The 20,661-nt window shown below is 46.1% G+C and overlaps 1 protein-coding gene across 6 annotated transcripts in view; it reads left to right on the plus strand.

Moving 5' to 3' along the window:
* The window catches only part of ENPP2 (ectonucleotide pyrophosphatase/phosphodiesterase 2), an 88,686-nt gene that overhangs the window by 6,834 nt on the left and 61,191 nt on the right, over positions 1 to 20,661 (plus strand). The window contains exon 1 of one of the 6 annotated variants that reach the window (XM_083749080.1): positions 20,108 to 20,469. The exons of 2 other annotated variants lie outside the window; for them this stretch is intronic. In XM_083749080.1, coding sequence (XP_083605206.1) covers positions 20,437 to 20,469 — 33 coding nt within the window. In that variant the 5' untranslated portion in view covers positions 20,108 to 20,436. Of the gene's footprint in view, positions 1 to 20,107; positions 20,470 to 20,661 lie in introns of those variants that run through there. 3 more of the 6 variants (XM_083749078.1, XM_083749083.1, XM_083749081.1) reach the window with 3 other exon arrangements.

Genomic DNA, 20,661 nt, shown 5'->3' on the forward strand with positions numbered 1-20,661 from the left:
CTAGAGTTGGAAGGTACCCTGGCGATCATCTAGTCCAACCCCAGCAATGCAGGAATATGCTTGGCTCCAACCAGCTGAGCTATCCTGTTTCAGTAGACAAAGGAGGAGTGAAGGAATGAATTTTATTATTTCAGTCACAGACCAGTTCCAGCCCACATACAATATCAAGGACGTCATAAAACACAATAGGGATACATTTGAATTTGCAATTAGGTATAACATGGACAATACAGATATAGCAACATTTAAAAATATATATAAATTAAAACTTAGTCACTAACATATAACCTAAAATTATCATTTAAGGCCTTAATCATTACAATAGCACAGCTTGTTCCCTAAGTTTTACAGAAATCGCACAGAATTTGGCTACCCTTAATGTAATCTCAGGATCCTTGAAGGAGGAGGGAAGTCAAACTGTTGGAAGGTTACGGCGCCTGCTGTGGCTGTCGAGACCGATACAGGAGAGAGATGTTTTGTTGCAGCTGGGGCAAATGAAGGCATCTGGTTGTGCTGCTGCACATGCACTCTTGGCAGCTCCTGGGATTCTTTGATCCTGAGCTAGACTGATGGGCTGACTTTGTTTAAGGTAGAATCCAATGGTTCTCAGCCATAAAGCCCAGTAGTGAAGTAGCCCTAGGCGGCACTGTGGTTCATTAGGACAGCATCCAAGATGGCGTAGGTATGGGTGGCTCCAGGCTCAACTTCCAGGGTTGGTCTCCAAGGAGAAGGTGCCTGCGAAAGCTGCACACAGTCGAGACAGTACAGTGTTGTAGCCAATTGGAATGGGTTTTTTTAAGGAAAAGTAGAGGGGGTTGTAAAAGATGCAAAGGAGCTGAAAGCTGTCCATGCCCCAATTTTGGACCTGGTTTTGAAATTCCCAAACTGGTGTTCCTGAGGAATGGTGTGCAGGAGAGTTCAAAGAGGAGGAATTGTTGTTGTTGTTGTTTAGTTGTATCTGACTCTTCGTGACCCCATGGACCAGAGCACGCCAGGCACTCCTGTCTTCCACTGCCTCCCACAGTTTGGTCAAACTCATGCTGGTAGCTTCGAGAACACTGTCCAACCATCTCGTCCTCTGTCGTCCCCTTCTCCTTGTGCCCTCCATCTTTCCCAACATCAGGGTCTTTTCCAGGGAGTCTTCTCTTCTCATGAGGTGGCCAAAGTATTGGAGCCTCAGCTTCAGGATCTGTCCTTCCAGTCAGCACTCAGGGCTGATTTCCTTCAGAATGGATAGGTTTGATCTTCTTGCAATGCATGGGACACTCAAGAGTCTCCTACAGCACCATAATTCAAAAGCATCAATTCTTTGGCTATCAGCCTTCTTTATGGTCCAGCTCTCACTTCCATACATCACTAAGGAGGAATTAATCTGAGTTATTTATATCTCTCCTTTCAGGATACCAATCCTTTTAAGGCAGGCTGAGTAACTTCAAAATGCATTCTTTAAAGCCACGAAAAAAAATAGTTTCCACATATATAAAAAGGGGTTTTGTATCCTCCCCGCGGAACAGTTGGTGACCCCATGTGTGCCAGGGGCCAGTCCAGCTGGGCTTGGCATCTCTGCCCTCCTGCCTCTGAATACCAGTTGCTGGAAGTCACAAGAAAGGAGAGTGCTGTTGCACTCAGGTCCTGCTTGCAGACTTCCCAAAAGCAGGGTGTAGCTAGGAGTGGGTTATGAGCCCATCGCCTGTGCACTCGGACAGATGGGCCAAAGGAGGTGGAGGAAGAAAGGAAGGTGGAGCAGAGCAGATCTGACCCCGATGGCAGCAATGGCAGAGCAGGAAAGGCATCAAGAAGCAGACTGGTTCATGGTCCCTCCTGGCTTTGAAGGAGCCAGTAAAGCCCTTGCTGAGGGTTCAAGGGAGCCTAGATATGCTTCTGCCCAGGGGCATCTGACTGTGAGAACAGGAAGCTGGACTAGTTGGGTCTCTGGCTTGCCCCATCAGGTCTCTCTTGATGTTTTCAGTACTGGGATATTTCCCACAGGGCAGCTGGGGGATGGGTGTAAACCAGGGGTTGGCAAGGTTTACCTCTCCTGGGCTGGTGCACTCCAGAGGAGATCCCTTCGTAAGCTGGATCGTGAGTGCATGTGAAGATGCACGACTGCGATTTCTGGCGTCTGTGTCTGCGCAGACACGATTTTCACCGTCTGAGCATGCGCAGACGCGATTTCCGGCACCGTGGAAGCGAGTCCCCGTGCCACGCTGCACCGGTTTAGCACAGTGCACGGGTACTTGCGGAGTGGGCAGCTCGGTTTGAGGGCGGCTCGTGGTGCGGTTAAACGGCCCCCATGGGCTGCTTGTGGCCCACGGGCCTTAGGTTGCCTACCCCTGGTGTAAATGGACGTCTGGAGTAGGCTCAGAGGTGTTCTTCACCTGCCTTCCCCTTTCTATTTATGTGAACATCTGAGCAATAAAGGAATAGAACAGGAGGAATCTCCCGATCTCTCTTATGGGCAAGATGCAGATGTTCTGCGCTGGTGTTAGGTTGTGTAGTGAACCCACTTCTCCTCCTGCTGCTGCAGCATCATGAAGATATCTGCTATACCAGCCTCTCCAGCTTGTTGCCTTCTAGATGTTGTTGAACTGCAACTCCCGTCAGCCTCAGCCAGCATGGCCAACGCTTAGGGATGATGGGGGTTGTAATTTGCAACACCTAGACCAGCGGTTCTCAACCTGTGGGTCCCCAGATGTTGTTGGACTACAACTCCCATCAGCCCTGAGCTCTGGCCTTGCTAGCTAGGGGTGATGGGAGTTGTAGTTCAACAAGATCTGGGGACCCACAGGCTGAGAAAGGCTGATCTAGAGGGTGTCGTGATCTGGGAAGGCTGTGCTAACCGGTGGAAGAAGGGAGGTGGCTTTTATTGAAGAGGAAGTGAAGCGTAGAATGGCTTCTGACAGCATCACACAGGAATTGGGTCGCTAGCTTCCTCCCCATTCTGTTCTGTTCTTGCACTAATTTTGCCCTTTGAACTGGAGAAATACTGGGCGTATGGCAAGCCTACTTCATCACTACTGAACTTTCATGCTAAGTCTCCCTGTCTCCGCTAACGTCCTCATCTGACTTGCACCTTTTTGAAATGCATAGGAGGAAATAGTGGCAGCCCTGCGCGGAACTGGTTCTGCCGTAGGCCTTGCTTGTGGGTTGCATGATGCTGTCTTTGTGGGGCATCTTTTGGCCTGTTAACATTGGATGCCTGCCTAGTTGCTGGAGCAGGGCAGGAGAAACATGAGGATTGTGTGAAGCACAATGGCTAACAGCTGCAAGTGCATGTGATCCCGAACCAGCTGAATGAGGAATTGAGAGAGGATGACATCACCCAGGTTCTTTTGCCATCCTGCGTGTCCCAGCCCAACCTCCTCTGATGTCTATGTTGGTGGAAGTAATGACATCATGAAGATAATGCTTGTTTATCCAAGAGAACCAGTAATATTCGAGCTGTTGCCGCCAGATGGTTTTTCTTTCTTTCTGCTTTGTCCACTGCCTTTGATCCTGGAAGGAAGAGCGAGCCGTGAGAGTTTGGTGCCAATAGGAGTGTTCAGGACTTACCAACAATGGTGTCTATGCTCTCCATTGCATGCCTGGTGGGAGCTGACCTCCGTTAGGGGGTTGTGGTAGTGGGGGCACCGTTTAGAGCCGGGGGGGCAGGGAACCAGTAGCCCACAGGTTGTATGCAGCCCATGCTGCCTCCCCATCCAACCTGCAGCATCTCTAGGTGCTGTCATCTCCCCCCTCCAGAATCACCCCCATGCTGCAAAAAGGCTTAAGTAAAAACTCCTAATAGAAAACCTTTTTTGGACCCTAAGTGTTGTGTGGTATCTGTATATTTCCCTTACAGAAACCACTATTCCTAGAGCTCCCCAAGGAAGAGAATAGGGGTCTCCTAAGAACTCTAAGCAATGGGATGCAGGTGGCGCTGTGGTCTAAACGTGCCGATCAGAAGGTCAGCGGTTCGAATCCCCGCAACGGGGTAAGCTCCTGTTGCTCGGTCCCAGCTCCTGCCCACCTAACAGTTCGAAAACACGTCAAAGTGCAAGTAGATAAATAGGTACCGCTCTGGCGGGAAGGTAAATGGCATTTCCATGTGCTGCTCTGGTTTGCCAGAAATGGCTTAGTCATGCTGGCTACATGACCCGGAAGCTGTACACCGGCTCCCTTGGCCAATAAAGCAAGATGAGTGCTGCAACACCAGAGTCATCCATGACTGGATCTAACAGTCAGGGGTCCCTTTACCTTTAAGAACTCTAAGCACTCTTCGCAAACCACAGTTTGCAAGGGTCCGTTGGGGAAAGCCAACACTGTTAAAGTGGTGCTTTAAATCCCTGGTGCAGATGGGCTTGGAACGCTATCTGCTGATGTGGAGGAAAGCGACATGTGTTTGTTTACGCCAGCGTTCCCCGACCCGTTCCATAACTCTGCTGGCTGGGGCTGATGGAAGTTGTAGTCTAAAACATCTGGAGGACACCAGCATGGGGAAGGCTCAGTTGTGCCAAGAAACAGCCATCTGTGTGGGGGCAGAATCGGGTGAGAGATTTCGGATTTTTTCCCCAGGAAAACTGAAGTTTTAAAAACGCTTTGGTTGAAGGAGCTGCATATGTTTAGCTTGGAAAAGAGGAAACTGAGTGGAGATAGGAGAGCCATCTTCAAATATCTTAAGGGCTGTCACATGGAAGTTGGATCAAGCTTGTTTTCTCCTGCTCTGGAGGGTAGGACTCATGGCAATGGCTTCAAGTTAGAAGAAAGGAGGTTCTTACCCAACATCAGGAAGAACTTTATGACAGCAAGAGCTGCTCAACAGTGGAATGGTCTCTCTTTGGAGGTTGTGGATTCTCCTTCCTTGGAGGTTTTTAAGCAGAGGTTGAATGGCCATCTGTCATGGATGCTTTAGTTGAGATGTCTGCATTGCAGGGGGTTGGACTAGACTAGATTTTTAGAAGAAGGCAGCTCTGTTTAGGGAAGCTTTTAATGTTTAATGGGTTATTGTGGTTTAATATTCTGTTGGAAGCCACCCAGAGTGGCTGGAGAAACCCAGCCAGATGGGCGGGGTATAAATAATAATAATAATAATAATAATAATAATAATAATAATAATTACTGTTGGTGTCCCTTCCAACTCTACAATTCTATGATTCTATAAAACAGTACAGTCTCTTTAATTATTCTTGCGCCCTATTGACATACTGTTCTAGATTTCTCTTTCAATTTCTCAGTTCCTCCTATGACAATAGACAGGTTTGATATGGCACAACTGCACTATTGTGTGTCTTTAAAAAGAAGCACATTTGGTTCCCAACGGTAGAATCCCAGGTCTATTATGTAAAGAAACAGTTCCATTTGTTTTGTTTTGCTCATATGCATATATATATATATATATATATATATATATATATATATATATCATTTGCTTAACTGGGCAGCAAATCTTGGGCTGTGGACATTTACAGCACCTCCCCAACCCCAACCCCCCCAAAAAAAGAATTCTGGGAACTGTAGTTTATTGAGAATTGTAGCTCTGTGATTAGTAAACTGCAGTTCCCATGATTATTTGGAGGTGACAATGTTCTTTAAATGTATGGTTCGTACACAACATTAAAATCAATTGTTTCAGTGACCAAATGGCTCAGCTCTTAAACGAGGACCGAAAAGGTGTCACTTTTGTTTCTTTTTATTTAATAGAATAACATCTGCAGGCACCCTGCCATTCTTCATCTTGGCAGTATGCAGTTATAAGAAGCTCTGGTGTCCTTGGATGTAAATTCTGGGGACTTGCTGGGATACAATAAAAACCACACAGCTTGTCTCTTAGTTACTTCCATGTGTGCACCATCTCTTCTTCGGGATATGAAATACAATTGAGTAGATTCTCTGTTACAAATTATTTTAAAAACCATATAAGGAAACATTATCTATTGTTTTTGCCAACAATGTTTCAGTTATTTTTCTTTCTCGGGGAAAACAAAAAGTATTGTTCTAACCAGCAAGAGGCATGCTCTTCTAAGCTTTGCAGTAATTGGGGAAAAAACAAACCCCACATATATAACACAAAGATAAACTGAGTCATGGTGACTGTGATGTTTGTAAAGAGCGATCCTTCTGCTTTAGGGATGGGCATAGCTGTCAACTTACAGATTTGAAAATAAGGGACCAGCAGCCTCGAAACTAAGGGATCAGCAACCAAAATAAGGGATTTTCCGGGCACAGGTATGTTCAACTTCTGAGCCCCTCTGAGCCAAAGACAGAAAGCCCAGCCAGCAGCCAAATGAAGCCTCATCAATAAGGGACAGCAGCGGGACATGGCGCTGGGATAAGGGACTGTCCCGCCAAATAAGGGACACTTGATAGCTATGGGGACAGGCCAGGGGAATTCAGTTCAGTTTGTGCTGTGAAGGTGAACCTATCCAATTCTTAGTTTCTGAAATTACATATGACCCGAAACACAGCCATCCTTTGAAATTTTGTTTAATAGTCGGCCCCTCTTTAATGGGAACTAAATTTTGGGTGTGGAGGACAGGTTAGGGATTTCTTAATAGCACTCTTAGCACCTTTACCAAGTTAGAGATTCTAGGATTCTTAGATACAGGTGAGGGGTGAACATAACAGGTGTTTATTTATATCCCACCATGGAACCTCATTTTGTGTATCTGGGGCTTCAGTTGATCTTCCACATCCAAGCACTGAACAAGTCATCTGGAGTGTTTAGCTTCAGCAACATGGTAGCCTCACATGCCTTCAGATCATGCCATAGTATAAAACCAATGCACACTTGTAGTTAAGCCTCTGAGAGTCATTCAGGTTCTTCCATAGAGTCTGCTTGTCCCAGAAAGAAAGGAAGTTTTTGATAGGGGATTGCTGTGTCTGATTGCCTAGCGAATGTGAAGCCCTTCAGATGCCTCAATGACAACTCCCATCAAACTCTATCACTGGCCATGGTGGGTGGGGCTGGGGTTGATGGAAGTTGGAGTCCAACAGCACCTTGGAGGGCTGCAGGTTTTCCAACCAAGGTCTATGCCAGGGTTTCCAGCTGTTGTTGGACTACAACTCCCATCATCCCTAGCTAGCAGGACCAGTGGTCAGGGATGATGGGAACTGTAGTCCAAGATCCAAGTTTAGGAAACCCTATTCTGTGCTAAGGAAGGACCACCAGGTTCCAGGGCCATTCCTTACGAAGAGACTTGTTTTAATAGACCAAATAAACCATCAATAAGAGAGTGGCAAATTAAACTTTGTGAATATATAGATTTGGCAAGATTAGCGGTAGCGCTATGAGGACAATTAGATCAAAAATCAATAAAAGAATGGGATTGTGTAAAAGCGTATATGAAAAAACATTGTTCTGGGGTAAACATATCGATACATAATGCTTGCAGGGTTAAGAGAAGGAAGAAATGGATACAAGAGACATAAAGGAAAATCAAGGCTGAGAACACAACAACCAAGATAAAAATGAAATATTGAAGTCACACATAGGTGGAGGGGAGTCAAGATTGTATGTATTTATTTTACATTAGATCTTTTAAGAACAAGGACTATGTGAAGAATTGAAAGGAATTTTAGGTTGTCACAGTTGTAGTGTGATTAATCTTTGTTTAAGGTACAGTGGTACCTCAGGCTTCAGGTTACAAACGCTTCAGGTTACAGACTCTGCTAACCCAGAAATAGTGCTTCAGGTTAAGAACTTTGCTTCAGGATGAGAACAGAAATCGTGCTCCGATGGCGTGGCAGCAGCAGGAGGCCCCATTAGCTAAAGTGGTGCTTCAGGTTAAGAGCAGTTTCAGGTTAAGTATGGACCTCCGGAACGAATTAAGTACTTGACCCGAGGTACCACTGTATTTGCTTTTGTTATGTTTTGTTTTTCGCAATAAAGAAAAAAAACCAGCAGATGAATATGCAGAAGTGGCAAGCAATCTGCAGCAACACTGTTTGTGAGATGTTTAGACAAAGGGCGATTTATTGCATGCAAAACCAATGCTAGTTCTTAGCACACTTTTTAATGTAACTTTTACTCCCCTCTTTCAAAACAAAGTTTCAGTTTTATCCCCTCCTTCAAGTTTCTTATTGCGGTAGAAGTGGCACAAAAATTACAGATTTCCCCATGACCTTGAGCGAGGTTTCTGGCGGTTGTGGGGCTCTTTAGGAATGAGCTCCCTAGCAGTGCCCCACTTTGCAAGGCTTTGCTTCTGAAGCTGCTACATGTGCAACCTTTCATCAGATGTTGCAGAAATTATAGGGGAAATGGGAGTTTTGTGTTCACAGTTACGCAACAGCTGCAGCAGGACTGTATGGAGAATCCAGGGTCAGCAAGTTCAATACAAGAAGAGTTGTTGGTCCCGTCACCAGAAGCGTTACACTGATAGGGGCTCAAAGGCACACAGCAAAAATCTTCATCTTGTGGAATGGTAGGGCTGGCACTGTTTTGGGGTGAGGGCAAAGCTACACTTGCATTTGTCCCTTGTTTTCTTCTGCTTGCTCCATGATTTGCCAAAATCCTTATTGACATTGGTGCTAGCTATTTGTGATAAAATAGACACCTGACACAGGACTTGAAGATATATTTTACTTGTCAGGTTGGCAACAGTTGATGACGATGATGACGACGATACTATAAACGATATTATAAACGACGATAAAACGATGATATTATAAATAATAATATATTATTTATTATATTATGTATATTATTTATACACTGCCCATCTGACAGGGTTGCCCCAACCACTCTTCTTGGCAGCTTCCAACAAAAGAAATACAGTGGTACCTTGGGTTACAGATGCTTCAGGTTACATTCGCTTCGGGTTACAGACTCTGCTAACCCAGAAATAGTACCTCGGGTTAAGAACTTTGCTTCAGGATGAGAGCAGAAATCGTGCAGCGGTGGCACAGCGGCAGCAGGAGGCCCCATTAGCTAAAGTGGTGCTTCAGGTTAAGAACAGTTTCAGGTTAAGAACAGACCTCCAGAATGAACTAAGTTCTTAACCCAAGGTACCACTGTAGTAAAAACACAATACAGCATCATACACTAGAAACTTCCCTGAACAGGGCTGACTTCAGATGTCTTTTAACAACAAGTATTATTCATGTGTGTGTGTGTATACAATGCGTTTCTTTCTTTTGAGTGCAAGAGAGGGTTTAATCCATTTTGTTTTCAAAACTCCTTCATAGCAGTGCCCGAGTTATTAATACATAGCTTGCTTGTCCTCACAAACTCCTCCGGACAGCGTCTGCTTGAAGTCACCACACTTCCATATTCTCAGTAAAAGAATAAACTAACAGAATAACCAGCTGTGAACTGCCAACTGCCATACCCTTTCCCCAGTACCCTTTATTCTTTGTGAAATTATTTACAATGCAAATGCAAATACTAGAATCATAGAATCATAGAGTTGGAAGAGACCACAAGGGCCATCGAGTCCAACCCCCTGCCAAGCAGGAAACACCATCAGAGCACTCCTGACATATGGTTGTCAAGCCTCTGCTTAAAGACCTCCAAAGAAGGAGACTCCACCACACTCCTTGGCAGCAAATTCCACTGTCAAACAGCTCTTACTGTCAGGAAGTTCTCCCTAATGTTTAGGTGGAATCTTCTTTCTTGTAGTTTGGATCCATTGCTCCGTGTCCGCTTCTCTGGAGCAGCAGAAAACAACCTTTCTCCCTCCTCTATGTGACATCCTTTTATATATTTGAACATGGCTATCATATCACCCCTTAACCTCCTCTTCTTCAGGCTAAACATGCCCAGCTCCCTTAGCCGTTCCTCATAAGGCATCGTTTCCAGGCCTTTGACCATTTTGGTTGCCCTCCTCTGGACACGTTCCAGTTTGTCAGTGTCCTTCTTGAACTGTGGTGCCCAGAACTGGACACAGTACTCCAGGTGAGGTCTGACCAGAGCAGAATACAGTGGCACTATTACTTCCCACTATTACTAATACTAACAATCTCATGCTCTACCCACTAAGCCAGGGGTAGGCAACCTAAGGCCCATGGGCTGGATGCGGCCTAATCACCTTCTAAATCCGGCCCACGGATGGTCTGGGAATCAGCATGTTTTTACATGAGTAGAATGTGTGCTTTTATTTAAAATTCATCTCTGGGTTATTTGTGGGGTATTTCCCCCCAAAAAATATAGTCCGGCCCCCCACATGGTCTGAGGTAGACTGGCCCACGGCTGACCCCTGCCCTAAGCTCTCCCACAAGCTCTGTTAGGTTTGGTTTCATTTTGGAGGAGAGATTACTGGAGACTTGAGGCCTTTCTGCAGTACTTGGGGTTTTTATTGTTAAATAAACAAGTCAAGTGTTGGTGGAAGCAAACTACATAGCACTTTTGCAGACCAGCAAATCCACAGCCGCGCTTCATATCCTACAGAAAGGCAACCCCAGAGCTGGAAGACATCTTCTTCTCCGCCGTTCCACCTCTCTATCCCTTCCTTTTACTCAAATCACACTTTTCATTTTTATTTACTTATATAAAAATATATTTTTTGACCAGCGTTCTCCAATCTGGTGCCATCCAGATGTTTTAAAGTGAAACTTCCATCATCCAAGCCAGCATGGCTAATGATTGGGTATGATGGCCATTGTCCAAAATATCTGGAGGGCACCAGTGGGCAGGGAGAGAAGGTCAGTGCGGATGACAGGAAACATTTATTATAGAGCACAGATGATGTTGATAAATACAATAAAATATACATTCTTACTGATTATTCAACGAAACAAGAGCTTCCATTTAAACAGTGTTGGCCAAGTCATCATCTATGCGAAATGACAACAAACGAGAAAGTTTTGGATTGCTATGAATGATTTGGAAAGTGAAATCATTCCCTGCTTCCAGGAAAGGGCCAGTTCATTAGTAATGCAACCCCCTGCAGTAAAAGTCTGCTTACATAAGAATTAGCACCAGTCAGACTTGTGTTTAATGAATTCCTTCTGTATTGCTGAGATGTCTTCAGCTGTATCCTCACTGGGGCCTTCTAAAGCACAAATCATGCTATTCCGTACCTTTGAGGAGAGCAAGGGTACTTTCACACCAGGCATTTGGAACTGCTGCACTTGTTTCGCTCGCCATGTTTGCACACCATACAATTAAAGCACATGGCTTCGCCCTAATGAATCCCGAGAACTGTAAAGATAAAGGTAAAGGGACCCCTGACCGTTAGGTCCAGTCGCAGATGACTCTGGGGTTGCGGCGCTCATCTTGCTTTATTGGCCGAGGGAGCCGGCATACAGCTTCCGGGTCATGTGGCCAGCATGACTAAGCCACTTCTGGCAAATCAGAGCAGCGCCGTTTACCTTCCTGCCAGAGCGGTACCTATTTATGTACTTGCACTTTGACATGCTTTCAAACTGCTAGGTTGGCAGGAGCTGGGACTAAGCAACGGGAGCTCACCCCATTGCGGGGATTCGAACCGCCAACCTTCTGATCAGCAAGCCCTAGGCTCTGTAGATGACACCTAATAGAGGTACAACCCAAGAACACGTAACAAACTACGGTTCACTACTTTGGGTGAAGTCATGTTCTTTAAACATTTGCTGTGGATAAGACCCAAGATTAAGGAGAAGGATGACAGTCTCATTGCTGCTGCCACAGTTACCAGGATTTTTGCAGTGGAAGCCAGGACTGTTAAAGTATAATAAATGCACTCTAAATGTATGGTATGGATGGGACCTCGGCGAGGCCTTTCAGAGTGGTTTAATTCTGAATTCTGAAAATTGTGGGAGAAATAGGGTTCTCCAAACAACTCCCAGCGCCCTTAACAAACCCCAGTTTCTAGGATTCTTTGGGGAGGAAGCCATGATTGTTTATAAATTTATGATACTGCATTAAATGGATAATGTGGTTGGGATCCTTAAGCAAGAGCAGTTGAGCAATGGACTCAGTTGCTCGCTGGGGTCTTTTTTGCAAGCAGAGGCTGAACAACCATCTCTCGGAAAAGCTTTAACTCCAGGACTTTGGAAGCAGGCAGGGAATTGGAAGAAATGGCCTACAATGCACCTTCCAGCACTTTGATTCTAATCTGGTTTTCTGAATCCTGAAATCATAATACTGTGAGGTAAGAGGGCAGTTGATGCACCATTTAGGGGTAGTTCCCTTCCCCATTTTGGTTTCAGGCCATGGGTAGGTCTGGGGGTGGGCGGGGACGCAGGTGGCGCTGTGGGTTAAAGCCTCAGCGCCTAGGACTTGCCGATCGAAAGGTCGGCAGTTCGAATCCCTGCGGCGGGGTGCGCTCCCGCTGCTCGGTCCCAGCGCCTGCCAACCTAGCAGTTCGAAAGTACCTCCGGGTGCAAGTAGATAAATAGGGACCGCTTACCAGCGGGAAGGTAAACGGCGTTTCCGTGTGCGGCTCTGGCTCGCCAGAGCAGCGATGTCACGCTGGCCATGTGACCCGGAAGTGTCTCCGGACAGCGCTGGCCCCTGGCCTCTTGAGTGAGATGGGTGCACAACCCCAGAGTCTGTCAAGACTGGCCCGTACGGGCAGGGGTATCTTTACCTTTACTTTAGGTCTGGGGGCTGGATCCAACCCAATCACCTTCTAAATCCAGCCCATGGACGGTCTGGGAATCAGCATGTTTTTACATGAGTAGAATGTGTCCTTTTATTTAAAATGCATCTCTGGGTTATTTGTGGGGCATAGGAATTCATTCACCACCACCCCCAATTTAGCCTGGCCCCCCACAAGGTCTGAGGGACAGTGGACCGGCCCCCTATTGAAAAAGTTTGCTGACCCCTGTTTCAGGCCATGTGCAGTTATAGATCCTGAAACTGCTGTCCAAGTCCAAAGAGGTATCAAATGCTCTTTAAATCACACAAATGCATCGAATGGTGGCATCTTATCTAAAAGCAGCCCTCGGAAAACTAGCCTCAACCATTTCCACCGCCACCTTCACAGCTGGATATAAGTGAGAGAGGAAAGAAGACCATGCTTTTGGATGCAGATTTTTTCTCAGCTTAATTTATGCTTTAGAATTAGCAGAAATAAGAAGGCCACTGTAGAAGAAGATGCACAGCAAATTTTAGGCACTATAAAAACCTAAGAAGGCTAGGTCAGGGCTGAGCATTGCTGAAGAGCACACACTTGCATTTAAAAGGTCCTAAATTCAATCCCTGGCATCTGAGACCCTGGAGATGAGCTGCCGGCCAGAGTTGACAGTACAGTACTGAGATAAATGGGCTAGTGGCCCAACATGGTATAAGCCAGCATCTATATATTGCTAGGACTAGGAGCCCACCCTTTGAGCAGTACGCCCTGGCCTGAGTCAATGTTGCCTTTTTCTCAGGTGGGGGAAGCAAAATGAGAAGTTGTTTATTCGTCAATTTATGAATCACCTTTTACATGTCTGGCATATAATCTTGCTCAAAGTGAATCTTGGCACTGTATTTGTGTTGACACGGGCTGCCTACACTCTGTGGATTTAAAGTACAGTCATACCTCGGATTACAGATGCTTCAGGTTGTGTTTTTTCGGGTTGCGGATGCGCCAAAACCCGGAAGTACTGGAATGGGTTACTTCTGGGTTTTGGCGGTTGCGCATGCGCAGAAGTGCCGAGTCGCAACCCGCGTGTGCGCAGACGCGGTGCTGTGGGTTGCGAACATGCCTTCCGCACGGATTTTTAAAAAAATTATTTATTTATACCCCGCCCATCTGGCTGGGTTTCCCCAGCCACTCTGGGCGGCTTCCATAGAAACCAGAAAACACTAAAATATCATACATTAAAAACTTCCCTGAACAGGGCAGCCTTAAGATGTCTTCTGAATATCAAGTAGTTGTTTATCGTTTTGACATCTGATGGGAGGGCATTCCACAGGGCGGGCGCCACTTCCGAAAAGGCCCTCTGCCTGGTTCCCTGTAGCTTTGCTTCTCGCAATGAGGGAACCGCCAGAAGGCCCTCGGCACTGGACCTCAGCGTCCGGGCAGAACGATGGGGGTGGAGACGCTCCTTCAAGTATACTGGGCCGAGGCCGTTTAGGGCTTTAAAGGTCAACACCAACACTTTGAATTGTGCTCGAAAACGTACTGGGAGCCAATGTAGGTCTTTCAAGACCGGTGTTATGTGGTCTCGGCAGCCGCCCCCAGTCACCAGTCTAGCTGCCGCATTCTGAATTAGCTGTAGTTTCCGAGTCACCTTCAAAGGTAGCCCCACGTAGAGCGCATTGCAGTAGTCCAAGCGGGAGATAACTAGAGCCTGCACCACTCTGGCGAGACAGTCCGTTTGCAACCCGACTGTCCACTGTACATGCCTCCCCACCCCAAGAACCCTGAGAACTGTAGTTTGTTAAGTGTGCTGGGAATTGTAGCTCTGTAGGGAGAAGCTACAGTTTCCAGGATTCTTCAAGCTCTCTCTCTCTCTCTCTCTGCATGTGCTTTAAATGTATGGTGTTTATGCTGCTATGGGTCCTGTGGTGGCTGAACAACAACTGGGACAGTTACGCCCCCCCCCCCCCAAAGGAGGTCCTTTTCTTCCTGAAATGGACACATGACTGCCCCCAAGGGATTGCAGCTTTTGTGCTTGGATAGACCTTAGCAGGCCACTCCACTTCTATTTAGGAGTCCATTCTCGCCTATGAAACATCAAGAGCCACATTGTTTAACATGAGAGCTCCTGCAAACGGGTCATCTGAAAGTAAACAGCATTTTCTGCCAACGTGCCGTTTAGGATCAGCTTGCCAGAGAGAATGGGTCTCCCTGTTTTCAGCGCATTCCCATATAAGAGCCCAGCAGAGAGCAGCTATCAGCTGTCCCTGCTTCAAATTTCTTCTTGCCGACAAATGCACCTTATAGCAAATTCGCACTTTCTTTGTGCTAGTCATAGTGATCTACCTCGCAGGGTTCTTGTTGGGATAAATCAGAATATACCCAGAGTACTTTCAGTTTGTTAAATGCAACAACAGCCAGGCGGACAGGTGGTCTTTTCTAAAGCCAGCATTTGAGATGCTCTCGCTTAGCTGGGAGATGCTGCAATACCGTCTGAGCAGGGGCGAAGAACCCGAGGGCCACATTCATTTCTGGGAAATCTCCTGGGGGCCACATTTCACTGACGGATGGGGTCAGAGGCAAAAGTGGGCGGAGCCATAGTGTAAGCTTTATGCAAGTACAGCAGTAGGCTAATCTCTATATGTACTCACACATTCTTCCCCATCCACTACCCAGACAAGCCAGAGGCATTGTCATAATTCATGGAGCCATTCCAGCCAGTGAGTGATGACTTGAGGAGGGTCCTAAGGGCCAAACAGAGAGGCTTGGGGGCCATATTTGGCCCCTAGGCCTGAAGTTCGCTCAACCCTGCATAGAAAGGAGCAACAAATTGTCAATTCACCGTGGTAGCACCGGAGGAGTATTTCTGATATCACAGACCCTCCAAGTGCCCCTGCTTTCAGAGACAGCCCTGGATTTACAGAAGCCGTCCTAGTTCCTGGTTTGATCCCAGAATGCCTCACTTTTACTTAGGACGACCCTATTTCCATCAGAGAAATGTGAGAGGGTGTGGAGTTGTGCTACTCCTGAGCCAAGGAAGATGACTGAAGGCAGTCCTGTACAGTGGTACCTCGGGTTAAGAACTTAATTCGTTCTGGAGGTCCATTCTTAACCTGAAACTGTTCTTAACCTAAGGTACTACTTTAGCTAATGGGGCCTCCTGCTGCTGCGCAATTTCTGTTCTCACCCTGAAGCAAAGTTCTTAACCCAAGGTACTATTGCTGAGTTAGCGGAGTCTGTAACCTGAAGCGTTTGTAACCCGAGGCACCACTGTATACGGAAGGTTTTTCAAAAAAATGTTTTGTTGTGTTTTTATATCATAGAATCATAGAATTTTAGAATTAAGGGGCGCTGAGGATCATCTAGTCCAACCCCCTGTAATGCAGGACTATGCAGCTGTCCCACACGGGGATCGAACCTGCAACCTTGGCACCACACTCTAAACAGCTGAGCATATTGGAAGCTGTCCAGAGTGGCTGGGGCAACCCAATCAGATAGGGTATACATAATAAGATTATTATTATTATTATTATTATTATTATTATTATTATTAAACAGGATGCCCCTATTTTCAGCGGAGAAATGTTGGAGGGTGTAATATCAAACGGCTTGGACCACCTATAGCTGGTCTCTTTCCCTGGCAAGCCAGTTGACACCAGTTGTTCTGTATGATTCGATGCCAAGGGTGAATATTTTTCAAAATGGCTCCCTTCTGCCCTAAAACATAGACATACACAGTGTGAAGGAGATATAAAGCAGGCTTGGGATTCTTGTTGCCCTCCATCATCTGATTGCTGTTGGGTTCCTAACTCCCTTCAGCCTCAGTGCCTTGAGGGCACAGGTTCCTCATCCTGGGTACAGAGGCTCTTCTACGATGTGAGAAAAAGGTTTATGCCTTGCTGAGCCTCTGCAAAGCCTCGTGCTGCTTTAACTATATGTGTTTTTAGGCCGCGCCATCCAGTATAAGCAAATACGAATGGTTTAGAATAAACTGGGCATCTCTTTGTAGAACGCAACGTATCATTTGAGCGAGAAATCTTGGCCTCTGCTGAATTGTAATTGCTTTGCCACATAAACCACAGGGCAAAGGCACAGCTGCACAATGTGGATTTGTGTGTGTATAAAATATATACGTATACACTAAGAGCTGCCTGGGGAAGTGGGGGGGGGGGGAATGACTTGTCAAGCAGGAGCAGCTTCTGTTAATTGCTGTTTGGAAGAACCCAGCAGATGGCTTCTGCCAGTGCCTGCTCTGAAAGTCACAGGCGTCCTGAGTTTGGCAGGGTTGCACGAGTGTGTTCGGTTCAGGGTTGGAGGTAGTGGCGAGTCTTTGAAATATCGTGGGCTACCAGGCATCCGGTTAATGGAGCTGCATGGTATGATCTTGACCTTGGGCTCGTTGCAATCATTATCAAAGCTCCCTTTGACTTCGGTGGGCCAGACTGGGTGCCTGCCTATGCATTGCAGAAGCTGCAATTGACTTCAATTGAAAGCACACAAGCCGATTGTACCGGGTTAACTAGCACAAGCTCTATGCCTGATAATTATTATTAAATAATCTGGGAAAGTAGCCTTTCCTCCACCCCTCCCTGCAGGCTCGACAATCACAAGTCTGTCCCTTCCTAAGTGTGGTTGTTGGTAAACAGTTTAGTGAAAGATGTTTTCATCAGGCCGGGAAGAAAAAGCTGCCACTACCTTGGTAAATTTGCCTGAGCAAATAAATTTCATAACTGACCGTTTGGGCAGCAACTGTGTCCGCAGTGATGATCAGCTTTGTGCATAGGATTGTTTATCGAAGGCAGGTTTTCTTTCTTTCTTTAAGAATGAATAGCAGTGCTTTGAAAGTGTGGGATGCTCTCTCACAAAATCCATTTCTCTTAATACACAGTTGTGTGCTGCATTATGATTCCAATCCATGTTGGCCGGCAGGCCACATAGCTATGGAATATCTGCTGGGGAGAGTTGTTCAGTTTGACATTTGTCAGGGTTGAGATGGGCAACAAGACTGCATTCACAAATGCTTCCCACAAAGAATCTGGTGTGCTGTGTAGTTTGTCAGGGGTGCTGAGCGTTGTTAGTAGATTCCTATTGACTATCACACCAACTTGCTTACTGTAGCTCTCCTAACAACTCACTGCACCATTCACAAACTAGGCTTGCCAGGGAAGTTTTTAATGGTTGATGTCTTGCTGTGTTTTTAATATTTTGTTGGGAGCTGTCTGGAGTGGCTGGGGCAACCCAAGATCGGATGGGTGACATCATCATCATCATCATCATTATTAAAGTGGTGTAGTACTTTAAATATTTATTTGATTTGATTATTTTATCTATTAAAGTTATATGCCACTCTTCATTCGAGGATCGTAAGGTAAAGGTAAAGGTAAAGGTACCCCTGCCCGTACGGGCCAGTCTTGACAGACTCTGGGGTTGTGCGCCCATCTCACTTAAGAGGCCAGGGGCCAGTGCTGTCCGGAGACACTTCCGGGTCACGTGGCCAGCGTGACAAAGCTGCATCTGGCGAGCCAGAGCTGCACACGGAAACGCCGTTTACCTTCCCGCTGGTAAGCGGTCCCTATTTATCTACTTGCACCCGGAGGTGCTTTCGAACTGCTAGGTTGGCAGGCGCTGGGACCGAGCAGCGGGAGCGCACCCCGCCGCAGGGATTCGAACCGCCGACCTTTCAATTGGCAAGTCCTAGGCGCTGAGGCTTTAACCCACAGCGCCACCTGCGTCCCACGAGGATCGTAGGATTCATGAAAAATACATACTACAAACTACAAACACAACTAACAATAGCCCTGCTCCAGTTTAAAAGGCCATAGATTGTTTATGCTGTGTTTTTTTGTAGCATCAATTAAGTGTTTTAAATTTGTTGTTAGCCACCCTGAGCCTGGTTTCCTGAACCGGGAAGGGCGGGGTATAAATAAAAAATTATTATTATTATTATTATTATTATTATTATTATTAATCAGCCAAAAGCCTGAGAGAAGAGGAATGTTTCTGCCTGACACCTAAATATATGCAAGAGAGGGCCTTCTCGGTAGTGGCACCAGCCCTTTGGAACACCCTCCCATCAGATGTCAAGGAAATAAACAACTATCTGGCTTTTAGAAGACATCTGAAGGCAGCCCTGTTTAGGGAAGTTTTTAATGTTTGAAGTTTTGTTCTGTTGGAAGCCGCACTTAGTGGCTGGGGAAACCCAGCCAAATGGGCAGAGTATAAATAATAAATTATTATTATTTATTATTATTTATTATTAATTAAGGTGCCAAGCAAGCCTCCTTGGAAAGAGCAATCTACAAATGGGGAGCCACAACAGAAAAGGCTAGTTCTCCTGTTGTCACCCTCTCATGAAGGGGGCACACGAAGAAGACCCTCAGATGATCATCACAGGTTCTGGGTTGGTTCATATGGAGAGAGGCAGTCTTTGAGGTATTGTGGTCTTCAGCAATTTAGGATAGATGCTAGAGACAAGCACACATTTTTCTTTGTTAATTGTTAGGTTGACCTCTAATGAAGGTCAAGGTGGCAAACATGGTTCTCCTCCTCACAACCCAGCGAGAGGTTAAGTTGAGAGAGCTTCGTGGCTGAGCAGGGGCTTGAAGCAGGTCTACCAGGTTCTAGTCCACCATTACCTCATCAAGCAGTGCACACCTTGCTTGTGTATTGCAGGTATCAAGGTAGGTTTGATAACACGCTGTAGGAAATGTCTCGTGTGGAGAACAGTACAGTGGTACCTCGGGTTACAGACGCTTCAAGTTACAGACTCCGCTAACCCAGAAATAGTACCTCGGGTTAAGAACTTTGCTTCAGGATGAGAACAGAAATCGTGTGGCGGCAGCGAGGGGCCCCATTAGCTAAAGTGGTACCTCAGGTTAAGAACAGTTTCAGGTTAAGAACGGACCTCCAGAACAAATTAAGTTCTTCACCCAGGTACCACTGTATGTGTTTGTAGTGTGGCTTTTAGCAAAAAGAGTAAACACCCCTTGGCTTTAAATCAAGTGTGGATAAGCTCTTGTAAACACATGACAGTAGCCGACATTTAGCAAGGAGTCGTCAGCAACATGTAACAGGGAAGGCAGTGATGACGTTTTGATATGAGAATTAGGGAAATGCTTGTAACACTCCATGTTCATTCGCTGGAGGGTATGAGAAAGTTGTAGGTGTTACAAGAAGGGAGATTCCGACTAAACATACAGAAAACGTTTACACTCGGGAGATTGTAGACTCTCCTTCCTTCGAGGTTTTTAAGCAGAGGTCGGATGGCCACAAGTCATGGATGCTTCAGCTGAGATTTCTGCCTTGCGGGGGGTTCGACTAGATGACTTTATGAGGTCCCTTCCGACTCTCCAATTCTACAAATAAAAAGTGCATGAGAGTGCAATCCAATGCACAATATCTTCAACAGGGCTTACTCCAAGACTCACCCCTGAGAAAACATGCTTTTGGGTTGCACTGTGGGCAAACTTTAAAAAAAAGTTTGTTGTATTGTAATTATATTATTAAAGTTGTAGCGCAAGAGGTTTTTCTCTCTGCAGTTTGGCCAGGATAGACACACACACACACACACACATTTGGTCTCTCTCTCTCTCTCTCTCTCAACCCATATATTAGTGAGAAGAATAAAATGAATATGGGCTTATTGGCTACAGTAACATAAGAAATCCGTGCGTTGCCAGAAGAGGCCACATGAAAGAGTGTGTGTGGTGTGTGTGTGACGGTGTGTGTGTTTGGGGAGCGAGGGGGGGTGGGGAATCGAGAAGGAGGATGCCTTCAGCTCCTTGCACTGGAGAGCTGCGATTTGTGCGTGGAACATGATGAAATCTCCCCCTGGACAAATCACATCGAGGCTGTCAGCCTCTCCAGGTGGGATTAGCTGCAGCTAATAGACTGAGCAAACAGAGTCCTGCGCTCAGTTTTAAAGAAAAAGAGAACCCACTGTGGAGGCTTTTCAAGAATCCTCTTGAGCATGGCTAAGAAAAACGGTCTCCAGATACATCAGGTAGGAGCGGGTTTTCTTTAAGGAGGAGTAAAGCGATCTCTCTCTCTCTCGAGGGTGCTGGTGGGGGAAACCTTGCGCGAAAAGAAAACGCACTCAGGGAAGTCCGAGAGGGTTAATATTCTGAAGTTTCAGACTCGGTCAGCTTGCTTTTCCAGCAGTTAGGAATTGTGGGCAAAGGGGAATATGTTGAAA

This window comes from Podarcis gaigeae (genome assembly GCF_964106915.1).
Source record: "Podarcis gaigeae genome assembly, chromosome: 7".
Classification (NCBI taxonomy): Eukaryota; Metazoa; Chordata; class Lepidosauria; order Squamata; family Lacertidae; genus Podarcis; species Podarcis gaigeae.